The 19,010-nt window shown below is 44.3% G+C and overlaps 1 protein-coding gene across 2 annotated transcripts in view; it reads left to right on the top strand.

Annotated features, from left to right (window-relative positions):
• LOC109908223 (cadherin-4) overlaps positions 1–19,010 on the top strand; it is a 327,390-nt gene that overhangs the window by 203,498 nt on the left and 104,882 nt on the right. The window contains exon 4 of one of the 2 annotated variants that reach the window (XM_031801612.1): positions 18,134–18,360. In XM_031801612.1, coding sequence (XP_031657472.1) covers positions 18,134–18,360 — 227 coding nt within the window. The remainder of the gene's footprint in view (positions 1–18,133; positions 18,361–19,010) is intronic. The other variant, XM_031801646.1, reaches the window with a different exon arrangement.

Consider the following 19,010-nt stretch of genomic DNA (forward strand, 5'->3'; position numbering starts at 1 on the left):
GAGTCTCCAGCTACTAGGAGCGCCGCCTCTGTGTGAACGTTTTCTTGTTTGCTTATGGCGGAATAAAGCTCATTCAATGCTATCTTAGTGCCAGCCTCTGACTGGGGTGGTATGTAGACAGCTGCAAAGAATACAGATGAAAACTCTCTCGGGAGGTAATGTGGTCTGCAGCGTATCATGAGAAACTCTACCTCAGGCGAGCAATAGCTCGAGACTTCCTTAGACATCGTGCAACAGCTGTTGTTTAGAAAAATACTTAGACCGCCGCCCCTTGTCTTACCAGACGTCGCTGTTATATCCTGCCGGTACATCGTATAACCAGCCAGCTGTATGTTGATATTGTCCAAGATGGCTGTGAGCAATTATGGGATATGATCTCGGTCAGATGCTTTAAACTTTTTGTTTTTGTTCTCTACATTACATTCCTATTAAGAGGTGCTGTTGACAGGAAGGACTGGTTATGGGACTGCTCTCATACCTGGAGAGGACGGAGGACGGGGGGATGGGGGTGGCTACTGGTGTGACAGCACACTAACGATGTGACAAGCCCTTGTTCTTTCTGTAAGTGCACCGGTCACAGATAACAACCACACGCTGCTGGGGTGAAACATGAGCACTGACGCATACTAATGCAAGTAGACAGCTCTTTCTCCCACACACATAGGCACCTATTCCCACACAAGCTATCACATACATCTCCTTTAAATACGTGTCTCAACACAACAGCATGTAAATGGAAGGGATTTACCTCTCCCTGTAGCACACTACAATGACAGCATCATTCTGCACAACATAGGTTCAGATCTATTAATCTGTAGAATGGAGGCAAAGGTTTAAAGAAAGGTCATTTCATGAGAATCATTCTTCAGGATGCACCAACTCTGCCACTAACACAGTGCCGAATAGAAGGACAGATAACTGTATAAGCCGTGTGGTGTTAACCTGCAACTCTGCCCTCCCAGTTCAACTAAACACACTAATGTTACAGTGTTACAGTGGTCACATTGTGACACCAGACTCTGTGTTGTTTTCAGCCCCAGTGAAACACTGTTATTTGCTAATTGAGGGGAATGCGCTGATTGGCCTGTTTAGGTTGGAGAAAGCGGCGGGGAGGTAGACACAATGTTTACTTAGCGCCACTCCACCACTGGGATAAACACAGACCTTACAAAGAAACACAAGGCTTGATCTGATGCTTTTCTCTAGCCTTTCCTATACCCTTTAGACACCAGAACATGTCAAGGTTGGCTCATTCATAGCCATGCTGCCGCAGCATCACATTGGTCTCACCCTGCTCTTCTGTGCCACTGGTTTAACATCTAACATCTGAAGGACTGGGACACATGTGAAGAATACTGTTACATATGTGTGGATAAGATTCCCTCTAGTACATTGAGATGTAAAGGGCTCTGTCTGTTAGCAGTTGGGTGTGAACTGTGAAGAGAGGCTCTAACATGACCATTGTGGGGTTACACATCGGTCCAGGCAGGCAGACTGTAGCTGCCATTTGTGGAGACTGTTGCCTTTGTTCTACTTGCCTGATTGCATTAAGGCTGAAAGGCAGTGACAGTCAGTCAGTGGGGAAAAGGAGGATAGAGGGATGTGGGGATAAAGATGTAGGAGATAGAGACACAAGGGGGAGGAAAGGGAGATGTGGCAAGGAAAAGGGAATAGGAGAAGGGAAAAGAGCGATGGAGGGGATAAATCAAATCAGGCTTTATATACATAGTACATTTCAGACATGAATATAACACAATTCACTTTTAAAAAAACAGGGGGTTGGAGGTCACAGCTGCCTGTGCCCTCTGTCTTACCCTGCCTTTGTGATGCGCTGGCTACTCTGGCTGCCAGACTGAATGTTCTGTTCCGGTACATACACACTGGGAGCAGCAGAGAGGAATGACACTGCCCCCGCAGCACCAACCCTCCATTCTTACCCTGACAAACATCCCAGTCTACAGCATGTGAGGCACACACACGCGAGCGCATGCATGCATGCATAGAAACAAACACACATGTACATGCTGTACTGTGCCCATGGGTTATAGTTTGGCACAAACCCAATGAACCTCTTTACACACACACACACACACACACACACACACACACACACACACACACACGCACACACACACACACACACACACACACACACACACACACACACACACACACACACACACGCACACACACACACACACACAAACATCAACCTGAGCAATGCAATCAGAGCAGCCTGTGAAGTGTGACATGACTGGTGGAGCGTGGACATACATCCTGATGCCTACAGGGGCTTAGAAGGAAAGTAACCATGGCGATGCCCTTCGCCCTCAGACACACACTGTACTGTACATATCATACTGTTAGATAAGAACAGCCCTGACCCTTGACTGGGCTAGCCACAGACGCCTTTACGTTTCTCTTATGCACCAACTCTTTCTCCCCTCCTCTCTCTCTCACCCACTTGTTCTCTTTTCTTTTTCTCTCTCACCATCCTCTTATCCCAGTTTTTATTACCACAGCATTAGTAAAACAGTGCTATCTCCACGATGGCATTATAGCCTATTGGTGGTTATTCCGTTTTATACAGTGGGTGGGTCTAATCCTGATTGGTTAAAAGCGAGTTACCACCGTAACCACAAGATACCACAAGTTTCAACCGGCTAAATCTATGACGTTAAAATGTCTATTTACGGCCTCTCGAGTGGTGCAGTGGTCTATGGCACTGCACCGCAGTGCTATCTGTGCCACTAGAGATCTCATTAGGGGAGGGTTTGGCCGGCAGGAATGTTCTTGTCCCATCGCGCACTAACGACTCCTGTGGCGGGCCGGGCCCAATGCACGCTGACACAGTCACCAGGTGTACGGTGTTTCTTCCGACACATTGGTGTGGCTGGCTTCCGGGTTAAGCGGGCGTTATGTCAAGTCGCAGAGTGGTTTGGCTGGGTTGTGTTTCAGAGGCCACACAGCTCTTGACCTTTGCCTCTCCCAAGTCCGTATGGGGGTTGCAGCGATGGGAAAAATCTGTAACTACCAATTGGATACCATGTAAAGGGGTACCTTTTTAATTTATTTTATACAAAATGTATATTTACTCTGTTCCATCTGACTGCGCAATCCCCTGTCTCATCAGCCCAGGCAGGGAAGTTATAAACTTGATCTCCCCTATAAAAAGCATATAGACATTTCTTTTACAGTAACATTTCGTTATCAGCAGCGGAGATTTATATAAACCTTACTGTCTGTCTCTCTGACATTTGCAACATTGTTTCAATATTAAAATTAGATCTCCAAATGTCCCATAGTAATGAACGTGTAGGAGTCGGGAGTCAGGACGAGAGAGGGAGGCAGTCAGTGTTTCTCAGCCACTCAAAATCATGAATCAGCTGGCATCATTTTTACGGATATATACACTACCGGTCAAAAGTTTTAGGGTTTTTCGTTATTTTAACTATTTTCTACATGTTAGAATAATAGTGAAGACATCAAAATGATGAAATAACACATATTGAATCATGTAGTAACCAAACAAGTGTTAAACAAATCTAAATATATTTTCTTTTTGAGATTCTTCAAAAAGCCACCCTTTGCCTTGATGACAGCTTTGCATTCTCTCAACCAGCTTCACCTGGAATGGTTTTTCCAACAGTCTTGATATGCTGAGCACTTGTTGGCTGCTTTTCCTTCACTCTGCTGTCCGAATCATCCCAAACCATCTCAATTTGGTTGAGGTCGGGTGATTGTGGAGGCCAGGTAATCTGATGCAGCACTCCATCACTCTCCTTGGTAAAATAGCCCATACACAGCCTGGAGGTGTGTTGGGTCATTGCCCTGTTGAAAAACAAATTATACTCCCACTAAACCCAAACCAGATAGGATTAATGCTGTGGTAGCCATGCTGGTTAAGTGTGCTTTGAATTCTAAATAAATCACTGACGGTGTCACCAGCAAAGCACCCCCACACCATAACACCTCATCCTCCATGCTTTACGGTGCGAAATACACATGCAGAGATTATCTGTTCACCCACACTGCATCTCACAAAGACACGGCGGTTGGAACCAAAGATCTACAATTTGGACTCCAGACCAAAGGACAAATTTCTACTGGTCTAATGTTCATTGCTCTTGTTTCTTGGCCCAAGCAAGACTCTCCTTCTTATTGATGTCCTTTAGTAGTGGTTTCTGTGCACTAATTCGACCATGAAGGCCTGTTTCACACAGTCTCCTCTGAACAGTTGATGACATGTGTCTGTTACTTGAATTCTGTGAAGCATATATTTGGGCTGCAATTTCTGAGGCTGTTAACTCTAATGAACTTTTCCTCTGCAGCTGAGGTAACTCTGGGGCTTCCATTCCTGTGACGGTCCTCATGAGAGCCAGTTTCATCATAGTGCTTGATGGTTTTTGCGACTGCACTTGAAGAAACTTGAAAAGTTCTTGACATTTTCCGTATTGACTGACCATGTCTTAAAGGACTTTGCTTATAATTTTGCCATAATATGGACTAAATAAGGCTATCTTCTGTATATCCCCCCTACCTTGATACAATACAAACACATTAAGAAGGAAGGAAATTCCACAAATGAACTTTTAAGAAGGCACACCTGTTAATTGAAATGCATTCCAGGTGATTGCCTCATGAGGCTGGTTGAGAGAATGCCAAGAGTGGGCAAAGCTGTCATCAAGGCAAAGGGTGGCTATTTTGAAGAATCTGATTTGTTTAACGCTTTTTTGGTTACTACATGGTTCCATGTGTTATTTCATAGTTTAGATTCTACAATGTAGAATACACAAAAAATTATGAAAAACCCTTGAATGAGTAAGTGTTCTAAAACTTTTGACCGGTAGTGTACAAAGATTTAAAAAAGGTAAGACAAAATGAAGTGCAGCTAGTTTGCAGTCTTTCCCGCTTCAGTTTGAAGTTATTGCGTTAGCTGTGTTGATGGCTAGTTCCTCTGAACAACAGTGTCCTTAAGAGCACATTTTCTATGCTAGTAGAAATCATGCCTCATTAGCTCATTGTTATGCATTTATCCAAATAAATGTCACTAGAAAACAGCTTAAACAAATGCAGCTACTGTTGATCTTCTTTCTGCGCTGTTTGACTTGACTGTAGGTTAGTCGTACTTAGCTAGCAAGCAAGGGATAAGAAGGTTGCCAGCCAGTATGGCAATGGAACATTCAGAACGAACGACTGGGTCTCGTCCATATTTATTTTATTTATCTGTTGTTTTACCAGGTAAATTGACTGAGAACACCTTCTCATTTGCAGCAACGACCTGGGGAATAGTTACAGGGGAGAGGAGTCGGATGAATGAGCCAATTGTAAACTGGGGATTATTAGGTGACCGTGATGGTTTGAGGGTCAGATTGGGAATTTAGCGAGGACACTGGGGTTAATACCCCTACTCTTACGATAAGTGCCATGGGATCTTTAATGACCTCAGAGAGTCAGGACACCCGTTTAACGTCCCATTCGAAAGACAGCACCCTACACAGGGCAGTGTCCCAATCAAAAAGCACCTTCTACTGGCCCTCTAACACCACTTCCAGCAGCATCTGGTCTCCCATCCAGGAACTGACCAGGATCAACCCTGCTTAGCTTCAGAAGCAAGCCAGCAGTGGTATGCAGGGTGGTATGCTCCTGGCCAAAGATACAGAACAAAAAGACTGAGCGACTGGGTCGTGTCTCTGGCAACCGAACCAATAGATCAAATGACCAGACGGCTTGGGTAGCAACCCTAGATTTGTTTCGGGACTATATCTTGTGGAAGGATTAAATAGTATGAATAAATTCATCAAAATAAATGTTTTATTTAAAATATGTCAATCATTATTTGAATATGTTGGTAACCCGTTGTATAAAAGGGATAATGCCCTTGAAGCCGGTGTTTGGAGTAAATATTGGCACGATTTTCCAGCCCTCGACTTCATCTTGGGACTAACAACACCCGTGCCAATATATCCTCCAAACACCGGCTTCGAGGGCATTATCACTTAATTATAAACGGGGTACTTTGGCTCTTGGATGCTGATTGGCTGAATGCTCCAGTACACCACGGGTATGACAAAATATGTTTTACTGTTCTAATTACTTTGGTAACCAGTTTACCAACGTGTTGCGTCGTACCTAAGAACAGCCCTTAGCCGTGGAATATTGGCCATATACCACAACCCCTTGAACCTTATTGCTTAAGTATCTGACTGTGTAACAGATATGGTACACTGTACCTGGATTATTTCCATCACAGTTGAATGGATGGTATTTGTAGCATTTTCCTGCCAGCTGGATGGTATTTGTAGCATTTTCCAGCTAACTGGATGTGTCAGTAAACATGGCGTGGCTCCCCCCCACTGGCCCACATCCTCCCTGGCATTTCATCAGATGGGCAGAGAATTGGCCCAGTGCCCTCAGAGACAATCAAAGCTTGCCTGTCACAATGACATGCATAGCGCCATCGCTTAGTCCATGCATGTTCTCATGCCAACCAACCCGCTGTCACAGGGACACAGGGCCACTGGTACAGACATGCCCTCAGAACCCTGCGCCTTTCTTATGCTAAAATACACATACACAGATAAACACACACACAGCTGCAGGACACACACACCGCCTCAGAACACACAACCCTACAGCGAGCCTCCCAGGACATGCCGCAAGAGACCTGCTTAAATGACAATAATTAGCCTGTTCTGTTTAAGCAAATTGGAGTCATTGGCACAATACAGCCTGCTCTTTGGTGGCATGGACTGGATATTTTGGACATAGAACCATGCGGTTTCTCTGTCTGAGGGATACTGCAAACTGTGTTACGGTTGGCTCATGATTGATCTTACATCTGAAACTTAAAAATAGTTAAGAAGTGAGCAGTTAATCATTAATTTGGTTGGATATGAATCTCTCTCTCCACATGGCAGAGACTTGCTGTGCTATGCAGAGCTTCATCCCAGCACAGAGAAGCTGGATTGGATTGTGTTTGTCTGTTAATATAAGATTTATGCACACATTGTCAAAATGATGTTTGCCATTCCTCCATTACACGTACAATTATTCTCCGGGCGAAACAGCAACCTAATTTGTGTGATGTGTGCCACAGTTGTTGAAAAGATCTTATGCTTTATTAGTCTGTTGTTTGCTGCATCTTTTGACAGGAAGCTGGGCGATAAATTGCAAAGATGGCTTGATAAAACGATTGTCGTGCAAAATTCTTCACGGTGGATTTTGAAAAATGGCATCTCCCCAGCTCATAACAGACCATTTGTTCCCAGGGTGATTTATGAAATCAATTTGACTTGTTATCAGCAGCAGGAGTGTGACTGAGAGATAAGATCAGCGCACAGCCTTTTTCAACAGAAGGAGAAGGGGATTGAGGCTGTGTGTGTGTGTGTGTGTGTGTGTGTGTGTGTGTGTGTGTGTGTGTGTGTGTGTGTGTGTGTGTGTGTGTGTGTGTGTGTGTGTGTGTGTGTGTGTGTGTGTGTGTGCAAGTCTTTTCTGAGGGTGTTTCATTAGTTGCTTTAGCAGCACTCACACCTCAGACAAAGTGCTACAGATTGGTCATACCTAGAGCTGTTGCAGTGACCATATTATCGCCACGCGTGCAGTCATGGAGGCAGTCAAATTCCATGTGACCGTCTTCTCCAAGCTCTGATGCTGCTGATGGTCATTAGTAGCCTACCAAACTTGCTGACTGCCTGGTACTCAGCACTCTATTGTCCCTCTAATCACTCTAACATCAATGCAAATGTAATCGAAAATCGAATCAAGCACTTCAAATCAAATTTTATTTGTCACATACACATCGTTAGCAGATGTTAATGCAAGTATAACGAATTGCTTGTGCATCTAGTTCTGACAATGCAGTAATAACCAATGAGTAATCTAACCTAACAATTTCACAACAACTACCTTATACACACAAGTGTAAAGGAATAAAGAATATGTATATAAAAATATATGAATGAGTGATTGGTCCAGAACAGCATAGGCAAGATGCAGTAGATGGTATCGAGTACAGTATATACATATGAGATGAGTAATGTAGGGTATGTAAACATAAGTGGCATTGTTTAAAGTGGCTAGTGATACATGTATTACATAAACATGGCAAGATGCAGTAGATGGTATAGAGTACAGTAAATACATATGAGAAGAGTAATGTAGGGTATGTAAACATTATATTAAGTGGCATTGTTTAAAGTGGCTAGTGATACATTTTTTACATCAAATTTTCCAATATTAAAGTGGCTGGAGTTGAGTCAGTATGTTGGCAACAGCCACTCAATGTTAGTGGCCTTGAGTCTGATGGCCTTGAGATAGAAGCTGTTTTTCAGTCTCTCGGTCCCCGTTTGATGCACCTGTACTGACCTCGCCTTCTGGACGATAGCGGGGTGAACAGGTTGTTGTCCTTGATGATCTTTACGGCCTTCCTGTGAAATCGGGAGGTGTAGGTGTCCTGGATGGCAGGTAGTTTGCCCCCGGTGATGCGTTGTGCAGACCTCACTACCCTCTGGAGAGCCTTACGGTTGTGGGCGGACCAGGCGGTGATACAGCCCGACAGGATGCTCTCGATTGTGCATCTGCAAAAGTTGTGTTTTTGTAACACAGTCAAATACTTAAGCAATACGTTTCAAGGGGGTGTGGTATATGGCCAATATTCCACGGCTAAGGACTGTTCTTAGGTACGACGCAACACGTTGGTAAACTGGTTACCAAAGTAATTAGAACAGTAAAACATATTTTTTGGCATACCCGTGGTGTACTGCAGCATTCAGCCAATCAGCATCCAAGAGCCAAAGTACCCAGTTTATAATTAAGTGATAATGCCCTCGAAGCCGGTGTTTGGAGGATATACGGGTGTGGTTAGTCCCAAAATGAAGTCGAGGGCTGGCAAATCGTGCCATTATTTACTCCAAACACCGGCTTCGAGGGCATTATCCCTTTTATACAACGGGTTACCAACATATATATATATAATGATTGACATATTTTAAATTAAAATGTTATTCCTGATGAATTTATTCATACTTGTTCATCCTTCCACAAGATATAGTCCCGAAACAAATCTAGGTTGCTACCCAAGTCTGGTCACTTGATCTATTGGTTCGGTTGTTAGAGACACGACCCAGTCGCTCAGTCTTTTTGTTCTGTATCTATGGACGAGACCCAGTCGTTCGTTCTGAATGTTCCATTGCCATACTGGCTGGCAACATTCTTATCCCTTGCTTGCTAGTTAACTATGACTAACTTACAGTCAAGTCAAACAGCGCAAAAAGAAGATCAACAGTAGCTGCATTTGTTTAATGACATTTATTTTGATACATGCATAACAATGAGCTAATGAAGCATGATTTCTCCTAGCATAAAAAATGTGCTCTTAAGGACACTGTTGTTCAGAAGAACTAGCCATCAACATAGTTAACACTATAACTTTAAACTGAAGCGGGAAAGACTGCACACTAGCTGCACTTCGGGTCGCACAATGGTATTGATATTACAGTTGATCTGGAAGTATTACGCTTTTTGGGCGCTAAAATAAGGTCAATTGTACGGACCAGCGCGATGTACAAAGTGAGTTAGTTTACATTACATGATGATAAACCCAGGGAGTTATTTCAGAACAGGGCAAAATGCTTCAGGAAACAGTGTTTCAAAAGTGGAAAAACCTACAAGACATTGTTGTCATTTTATTTTTTTATTTATTTTATTTTACCTTTATTTAACCAGGTAGGCAAGTTGAGAACAAGTTCTCATTTACAATTGTGACCTGGCCAAGATAAAGCAAAGCAGTTCGACAGATAAAACGACACAGAGTTACACATGGAGTAAAAACAAACATACAGTCAATAATGCAGTATAAACAAGTCTATATACAATGTGAGCAAATTAGGTGAGAAGGGAGGTAAAGGCAAAAAAGGCCATGATGGCAAAGTAAGTACAATATAGCAAGTAAAATACTGGAATGGTAGTTTTGCAATGGAAGAATGTGCAAAGTAGAAATAAAAAATAATGGGGTGCAAAGCAGCAAAATAAATAAATAAATAAAAATTAAATACCAAGTGATGATAAGCAGAAATAAGGGAGTACTCTCTCTCATAGTAGTAGATGTGAGTTTCTTTCAAACAATCCGCTGGACTTTTAACGTTACACAGCTAATAGCTAACATTAGCCAAAGCAAGCTAGCTAGCTAGCTAGCTACTGATAGTGCAACCCTTAGAAACAGTACAGAGGAAGATGAAAAATTATCAGGCCTACTGTACATTTTACTGTAGAAATTATTGTTGAACACAGGTCTACGTTGGAACTGTTGCTGTTACAAGTACTCATTTTTATTCTGAACTGAAATAAACTGATTGAAGCAAGATGCTTTTTGAGACAAACACACACAGTTCTGGATTGCTCATCTGCAGCAGGAAGCAGTCTCCTGCCTGACTGAGAAAGCAATAGATATTCTGATTCAGTTTGGCACCACATACCAATGCAAGCCAAGGTTCTCAAGTACAGAAACAGTGTCAATGCTGAGCCTGACCTCAGTGTTACACTGTCAAAAACTGAGCCCAGAATAGACATGCTTGTTGAAAACTTCAACCAGCCACACACCTCTGATTAGGACTGTGTGTATGTGTTTTCTGGTCTACATCTGTGTGATGTGATCAATCAGTTTATTCCAGTTCAGAATACAAAAATATGTATTTTAACAGCAAAGGTTCCAACCTAGACTTTCTATCAACAATCATTTATACAGGAAGATGTACAGTAGGCCTGGTGGTTACTCCAGGTTACGGTGGTCAGTCCAGATAAGGAAAGGGTGCTTAGCCCCCTCAAGCCAGTGTCTCCACACCTACAGGGCCTCAACCATAGCCAACAATTCCCTGTCCCCCACATCATAATTCCGCTCCGCTGGCCCGAGCTTCTTCGAAAAAAAGGCACAGGGGCTGAGCTTCGGTGGCGCACCCGAGGGCTGTGAGAGCACCGCTCCAACCCCAGCCTCGGATGCGTCCACCTCTACCACGAACGCCAAAGAAGGGTCCGGATGCGCCAACACCGGAGCCTCAGTGAACAGTGCCTTCAACCTACGAAAAGCTCCGTCCGCCTCTGCTGACCACTGCAAACGCACCGGCCCCCCCTTCAGCAGTGAGGTAATGGGAGCTGCTACCTGACCAAAACCCCGAATAAACCTCCGGTAGTAATTGGCAAACCCTAAGAACCGCTGCACTTCCTTTACCGTGGTTGGAGTCGGCCAATTACGCACGGACTTGACGCAGTCACCCTCCATTACCAAGCCCGAGCTGGAAATGCGATAAGCCAGGAAGGAAACGGATCGTTTGGAAAACTCACATTTCTCCGCCTTCACGTACAGGTCATGCTCCAGCAGTCGTCTAAGAACCTTGCGCACCAGAGACACATGCGCAGTGCGTGTAGTGGAGTAGATCAAAATATCGTCAATATACACCACCACACCCTGCCCATGCAGGTCTCTGAGAATCTCATCCACGAAGGATTGAAATATAGCTGGAGCATTCTTTAACCCGTATGGCATGACTAGGTACTCATAATGGCCAGATGTAGTGCTAAATGCAGTTTTCCACTCATCTCCCTCCCGAATACGCACCAGATTATACGCACTCCTGAGATCCAGTTTCGTGAAGAACTGCGCTCCGTGAAATGATTCCACTGCCGTAGCAATGAGAGGTAGTGGGTAACTAAAACCCACCGTGATGGAATTTAGACCTCGATAATCAATACACGGACGCAGACCACCATCCTTTTTCTTCACAAAAAAGAAACTCGAGGAGACGGGTGACATGGAGGGCTGAATGTACCCCTGTCCCAGAGCTTCGGTGATACATGTTTCCATAGCCAACGTCTCCTCCTGGGATAAAGGATACACATGACTCCTGGGGAGTGCAGCGTTTACCTGGAGGTTTATCATGCAATCCCCCTGTCGATGGGGTGGTAATTGGGTCGCCTTCTTTTTACTGAAAGCGATAGCCAAATCGGCATACTCAGCGGGAATGCGCACGGTGGAAACCTGGTCTGGACTCTCCACCGTTGTCGCACCGATGGAAACCCCTACACACCTGCCTGAACACTCATCAGACCACCCCTGGAGAGTTCCCTGTTTCCACGAAATCGTAGGATTGTGAATAGCCAGCCAGGGAATCCCCAGCACCACCGGAAATGCAGGTGAATCGATAAGGAACAGACTAATTCGCTCCTTGTGATTCCCCTGTGTAATCATCTCCAAAGGAATTGTGGCTTTCCTTACCAGCCCTGACCCTAATGGTCGACTATCTAGAGAGTGCACGGAAAAAGGGGGGTCTACTTTTACTAACGGAATCCTCAACCTCTGAGCGAGTCCGCGATCTATAAAGTTCCCAGCTGCGCCTGAATCTACTAGTGCCTTACGCTTGAGAGAGGTAAAATATTTAAGGAAACAAATTAATAAAAATATGTGACCAACAGGAAACTCTGGGAGAGTGTGGTGCTTACTCACCTGGGGTGACCGAGGAGTGTTCTGCCTGCCCTCTCGACTCCCAGATGAATTCCTCCAGCACCGACCTGAAGTGTGCCCTCTCCGGCCACAGTTGGTACAGGAGGAGCCTCCTCCTCCGATCTCCCTAGACGCGGCCCCTCCTAGCTCCATCGGAATAGGAGCGGGAGGGTCAGGAGGTAGAACTGACAGGACCCTTTCAGAATGTCCGCGAGCAGCTAGCAGATGGTCCAACCGGATCGACAGGTCTATCAGTTCATCCAGGCTAAGTGTAGTGTCCCGACAAGCCAGCTCCCTGCGGACGTCCTCTCTCAGGCTACACCTGTAACGGTCTATCAGGGCCCTGTCGTTCCACCCTGCTCCAGTGGCCAATGTCCGGAAATCCAGCGCGAAGTCCTGCGCGCTCCTCATCCCCTGCCTGAGATGGAACAACCTCTCACCCGCCGCTCGACCCTCCGGAGGGTGATCGAACATGGCCCGGAAATGGCGGGTGAACTCCGGGTAGTTGCCCTTCGCTGAGTCGGGCCCGTTCCAGACAGCATTGGCCCACTCTAGGGCTCTACCCGTAAGGCAAGAGATGAGGACATTCACGCTCTCTTCGTCCGAGGGAGCCGGCCGAATGGTGGCCAGGTAGAGGTCCAGTTGAAGCAGGAATCCCTGGCTGCTCCTGCTGACTCCATAATTTTAGGTGCGGGCTTCTGTAACGTTCAATGAGTGAATAGGTGTGGAGCGCAGAGAGAAAAAGGATGCGGGAGAAACACGCTTTAATGTCCAGGGAACAAATAACATAAACAAAACTGGTAACAAATAAGAGAAAATAAAGGACAGCGAGAAACCCGAATACAAACATAAATCACTCTAACACCTACAGACGAACAAGCCAGCACAAACAGAAGCGGGCTGAACGAACTTATATAACCCCACCCAAACAACCAAACAAGAAACAGGTGATACCAATTAGACAAGACTAAACGAACACAGAAAAAAGGATCGGTGGCAGCTAGTAGACCGGCGACGACGACCGCCGAGCGCCACCCGAACAAGAAGGGGAGCCACCTTCGGTAATATTCGTGACAATTTTATTCAGCTTTGTTCAGTTGAATTCTTCATACTATAAAATGATATAAAATAATGCCACGGAATTCTAAGCAAATCTTGTGTGCTAATTAACTAGTGTAGCCCACATCCATTTGGTATAGCCAAATCAGGACCTAACATAAGGACAACTCAGAGTATGTTATTCTGTTCTTCTGAAATAGACTACATTTTCTTCATATCATCCTTCTTTATACCTGTCTAAAGTAAATAATGGATTTATTGTGAAGGTGTAGGCCAGATATCATCAATACAGGCCAATTTATTTATTTTTGAGCGGATTGTCGGGGGGCTGGAACATAATTACAAATCATTTGATTGCACATTTACCGCAAGAATCCCAAACATATATAATATTTGCCTAAAATATAGGAATTTCAAACCTTGCTTACATTTGCTTACAGATTTGTCTAATTAAAATAACTTCTCTAGGTGTTTAGGTGTAATAAACAATAATATTGTCATTTGTTTTATTTCAATATATTTTTTTACACTTGTGGGGGCAAATAAAACAGCAGTTGGGGAACCATGGTGTAGGCTATATTACATGGATTTATTAAACATAGATGTTTAAACTTAAATGTAGATGTTCCAAAGCTCTGCATCAGTTTGTGGAAGCCAGGAGATGCTAAATGTGTTTATGTTAATTAACGGTCAATTACCGTGAGACCAACAGTTATTTGCTTGACAATCACTGGTTAACAAAATTTTGTAACCGCCACAGCCCTAGTCATACCATATGATGAGTGCTGCTGTGAGACCCAGTTTCTCAGCTCACTTATAATCCCTCCCTGGGCTCTACTAAACAGGCCTGGTTTCTGCTCCCAATCCCTCTCTGGGCTCCACTAAACAGGCCTGGATTCTGCTCCCCATCCCTCTCTGGGCTCCACTAAGTAGGCCTGGGTTCTGCTCCCCATCCCTCTCTGGGCTCTACTAAACAGGCCTGGATTCTGCTCCCAATCCTTTTCTAGACTCCACTACTAACAACACGTACATACTAGCAACACACATAACCACCAAACAAGACAGGTAAATTCAGGGCATCGAAGACAACCCAAGCCAAAGACAAGTCACCTTAAATCTACAGTTATAGAGCCATAGCATAATTTTTCAGTCTCTCGATGTGCAAAACTGATAGAGACATACCCCAAGCGACTTACAGCTGTAATCGCAGCAAAAGGTGGCGCTACAAAGTATTAACTTAAGGGGGCTGAATAATTTTGCACGCCCAATTTTTCAGTTTTTGATTTGTTAAAAAAGTTTGAAATATCCAATAAATGTCGTTCCACTTCATGATTGTGTCCCACTTGTTGTTGATTCTTCACAGAAAAATACAGTTTTATATCTTTATGTTTGAAGCCTGAAATGTGGCAAAAGGTCGCAAAGTTCAAGGGGGCCGAATACTTTCGCAAGGCACTGTACATGGGTTACCGGTACAGAGTCAATGTGTGGGGGCACAGATTAGTTGAGGTAATTGAGTTAATATGTACATGTAGGTAGAGTTATTAAAGTTATTATGCATAGATAATAACAACAAAGAGTAGAAGCAGAGGGGTCTGGGTAGCCCTTTGATTAGCTATTCAGGAGTCTTATGGCTTTGGGGGTAGAAACTGTTACGAAGCCTCTTAGACCTAGACTTGGCGCGCCGGTACCACTTGCCATGTGGTAGCAGAGAACAGTCCATGACTAGGGTGGCTGGAGTCTTTGACCATTTTTAGGGACTTCCTCAGGATGGCAGGAAGCTTGGCCCCAGTGATGTACTGGGCCATATGCACTACCCTCTGTAGTGTCTTGCGGTCGGAGGCCAAGCGGTTGCCATACCAGGCAGTGATGCAACCAACCTGCTCTCGATGGTGCAGCTGTATAAACTTTTGAGGATCTGAGGACCCATGCCAAAACTTTTCAGTCTCCTGAGGGGGAATAGGCTTTGTCGTGACCTTTTCACGACTGTCTTAGTGTGTTTGGACCATGTTAGTTTGTTGGTGATGTGGACACCAAGGAACTTGAAGCTCTCAACCTGCTTCACTACACGGCCCCCGTCGATGAGAATGGGGTCGTGCTCGGTCTTCCTTTTCTTGTAGTCCACAATCATCTCCTTTGTTTTGATCACGTTGAGGGAGAGGTTGTTGTCCTGTCACCACATGGCCAGGTCTCTGACCTCCTCCCTATAGGCTGTGGCATCGGCAAACTTGAAGATGGTGTTGGAGTAGTGCTTGGCCATGCAGTGATGAGTGAACAGAGAGTACAGGAGGGGACAGAGCACGCACCCCCAAGGGGCCACCGTGTTGAGGATCAGCATGGCGGATGTGTTGGTACCTACACTTAGCACCTGGGGGCGGCCCATCAAGAAGTCCAGGATCCAGTTGCAGAGGGAGGTGTTTAGTCCCAGGCTCCTTTTCTTAGTGATGAGCTTTGAGGGCACTATGGTGTTGAATGCTGAGCTGTAGTCAATGAAAAGCATTCTCACAGTAGTCTGCTTGTTAAATGTTGTAAAGTCTTAATTTGCCATTGTTTGTAATGTCTTATTAATTGGTGTTGGACCCCCAGGAAGATTAGCTAACATTATGGCGTTAGCTAATGGGGATCCTAATAAAAATTCACAAATTCACTGAACAGGCCTGGGTGCTGCACCCCATCCCTCTCTGGCCCTCTACCAATCAGCCCTGGGTTCTGCTTCTCATCTCTCTCTGGGCTCCACTAAACTTGTATTGTGCAAAACTTGCAAGATTATGTTATAATACTTTTATTGCATCAAATGGTTGTTTTATGTAACAGAATAGAGTATTCTTAACTATTGTGTGTGTGTTCTACTGAGGATGGGCCTCTGGGAGATAACACGGACAGGAGATTTACGATGTCTTTTGGGTGATAAAACCTAAAGAGCATTCCAGAGCATGAGTTAATGTTTCTGTTCTACACCGTAGCAGGGAGAGATGGTTCCACTTTGGAGTCGGAGGGCCAGACACTGGTCTCTACACAGTGAAAACTGTCTGCTATGTATTATAGGTATCTTTCATACAGATCTTAACCTTGTGACCCATTCTATATATCTGTTGATCGTCATGTAGGTTGGAAGGGGTGTATCTAGGCTATAAAATACCTTTGACCTTTAGTTACAGGGCTCTCAACGAATCATCTGAGTGTGAATCGTCTACCAGCCATAACCAGCCATCATTATCGTAGAGCACTCAATCGATTCACTTTATATGTGTGCATTGTATTGACCTGCTCCCTTATTAATAAGTGATTAAAGATTTAGTTTAAGTATAACTCTGACTTGTGTGATACGTTTGTAAAGAAATTAACCACCACACTGGTCTGTGCTCTGGAAGCATCCCTCAGGTAATGGCTACATCAGCTAAATAATGATGTCTAGACGTTCATCAGTGGTACAGCCACATGAGAGAATGTTTGCATACCATCCATATCTGACAAGCCATTGCCTACATGACTCACTGTTTCTACTTCAACAACTGACTGATGGGACACTTGGTGATGGCAGAATGTTTCAACACATGGCCTCCCTAGTGATGAAGTGATGTTGAAATGTAAAAGGACTTGACATTGATGTTAAATTGTTTTGGCTGAAATTCTTAAATCTAAATTGAAAGTACTGTTTCAAAACATATAAAAGCTTTAATTATTACTCAGAATGTAAAGATATGGTATTTATATTGAACGTTCAGTCTGCACAGCTTTGAATGTTCCCCTCAGATTTCATATTGGTTGAGATGGCAGCTGGATGTAATCTATCATTGCAGCATCCATATCAAAGTGATCCACACCATTTCTCTCCCCACCCATTGAGGAGACTGAAAATCCCCAATAATCTGAAAAGAGATTGGAGACTGACAGACAATCTGACTTTACGCAGAGAAAATACTAATGTTTGAGTGAGTGATGTAGAATATCTGAGGACTTATGTATTGGGTTGTGGGTTCCTATGTCGAGATGTAGAGTACCTGTGCAGCATCTGATCAATACTGACTGGCTGTGAGAAATCTCTCTCTCTCTCTCTCTCTCACTCTCTCTCTCTCTCTCTCTCTCATATATCATGAAGGGTGCGTGGCCGCCTTCAAACCCACATCTCGTCTGTGAGGTGGAAAGACCACAGACACCCACATTGCTACCCTCCTCCTCCTCATACACCTAGGCCTCTGGAGGGGGAAGGAAGGAAAGTGTGTGTCATTTAAGATTGTGTTCTGTGTTTCGTGGCAGCATGTTGAAGGGGAAACTTGATTGAGAATGATAAAGAGCTTCACCATCTGATGCATTCATGTTACATAGCCTCCATGAAGCCCCACCTCCCCTTGAAAACGCAAGGAAATACAGATGTCTTTCTTGCGTCTATTTTGATTTCAGCGGAGAGTCAAAGTTGTCTTCACTTCTGAAGACAGGATGAGGAGAGATATTCCTTTAGGAAGGTGGAAAAAATATGCTAGTATTTCACAACAGTTACATATCATCTGATGTGTCACCTCATCCCCTAAATCTTACCACTGCGTTCCCCCCCAACCCCCCCCCCCCCCCCCTCTCTCTCTCTAGTAAAGTTTGAGGACTGCCAGCACAGTAAAGCAGTGGGCTTCGAGAGCAGTGACCCTAACTTCAGTGTGCGCCCTGACGGCTCAGTGTACGCGGAGCAGGAAGTGGCCAACCTGTCAGAACCGATCCAGTTCATGGTGACTGCCCGCGGAGGTCATGACCCTCACATCTGGGAGACCACGGTCAAGCTGGCCTTGTTTGGACACCAGCCCTCTGTCCCTGTGAGTCAGGTAAACATTTATAAACTGCAATCATTTACACTGCAGTTAAACAGACACATACCTAAAGTTTGCCTCAGGTATACAAGACACACCCCTGCTACTGACAGTCTGTACTGTATCTCAGTTGTACATTTGCATAGAAACATATTTATACACTTCAAAGCCTCTAACTGCCTCTCAGGTAAGATCAGTTTTCAATGATCCTCAAGTACATTATATAAAACCACATTATTTCATAAACAGGAATTTCTCAGGGAACAACCTACTGTAATATTTGCTTTTCCAAATATAAGATGTTGAATAGCCTAAGGCTTAATGCTTACTCCAGGTCATGTTTTTAATCATAGAAAATGTCCAAGAATAGTGTAAAGCAGTTGCAGAGCTGGGATTAAAATTCTGCCAACTCCTCACAGCACAATAATGAAGGGCATGAAATAATTGACATTGATTAAGCTAATGTTCCAGTCTGTCGGAGGGAGGCATGGGGGAGTCAGGTGACATTGTAGCAGCACTATGGAAATATGTTCCCACATTAAGAGCAACAGAGAGATTCAATAATATAACAAGAAATGTTCAAGTAATCGAAGGAACATTTGAAAACCAGTAACATGTTTTAAATTGATCAATTTTTGTTGCAAGCCCTTACAACTAGGTACCTT

The sequence above is a fragment of the Oncorhynchus kisutch genome, linkage group LG1, assembly GCF_002021735.2.
Source record: "Oncorhynchus kisutch isolate 150728-3 linkage group LG1, Okis_V2, whole genome shotgun sequence".
In the NCBI taxonomy this organism is placed as follows: Eukaryota; Metazoa; Chordata; class Actinopteri; order Salmoniformes; family Salmonidae; genus Oncorhynchus; species Oncorhynchus kisutch.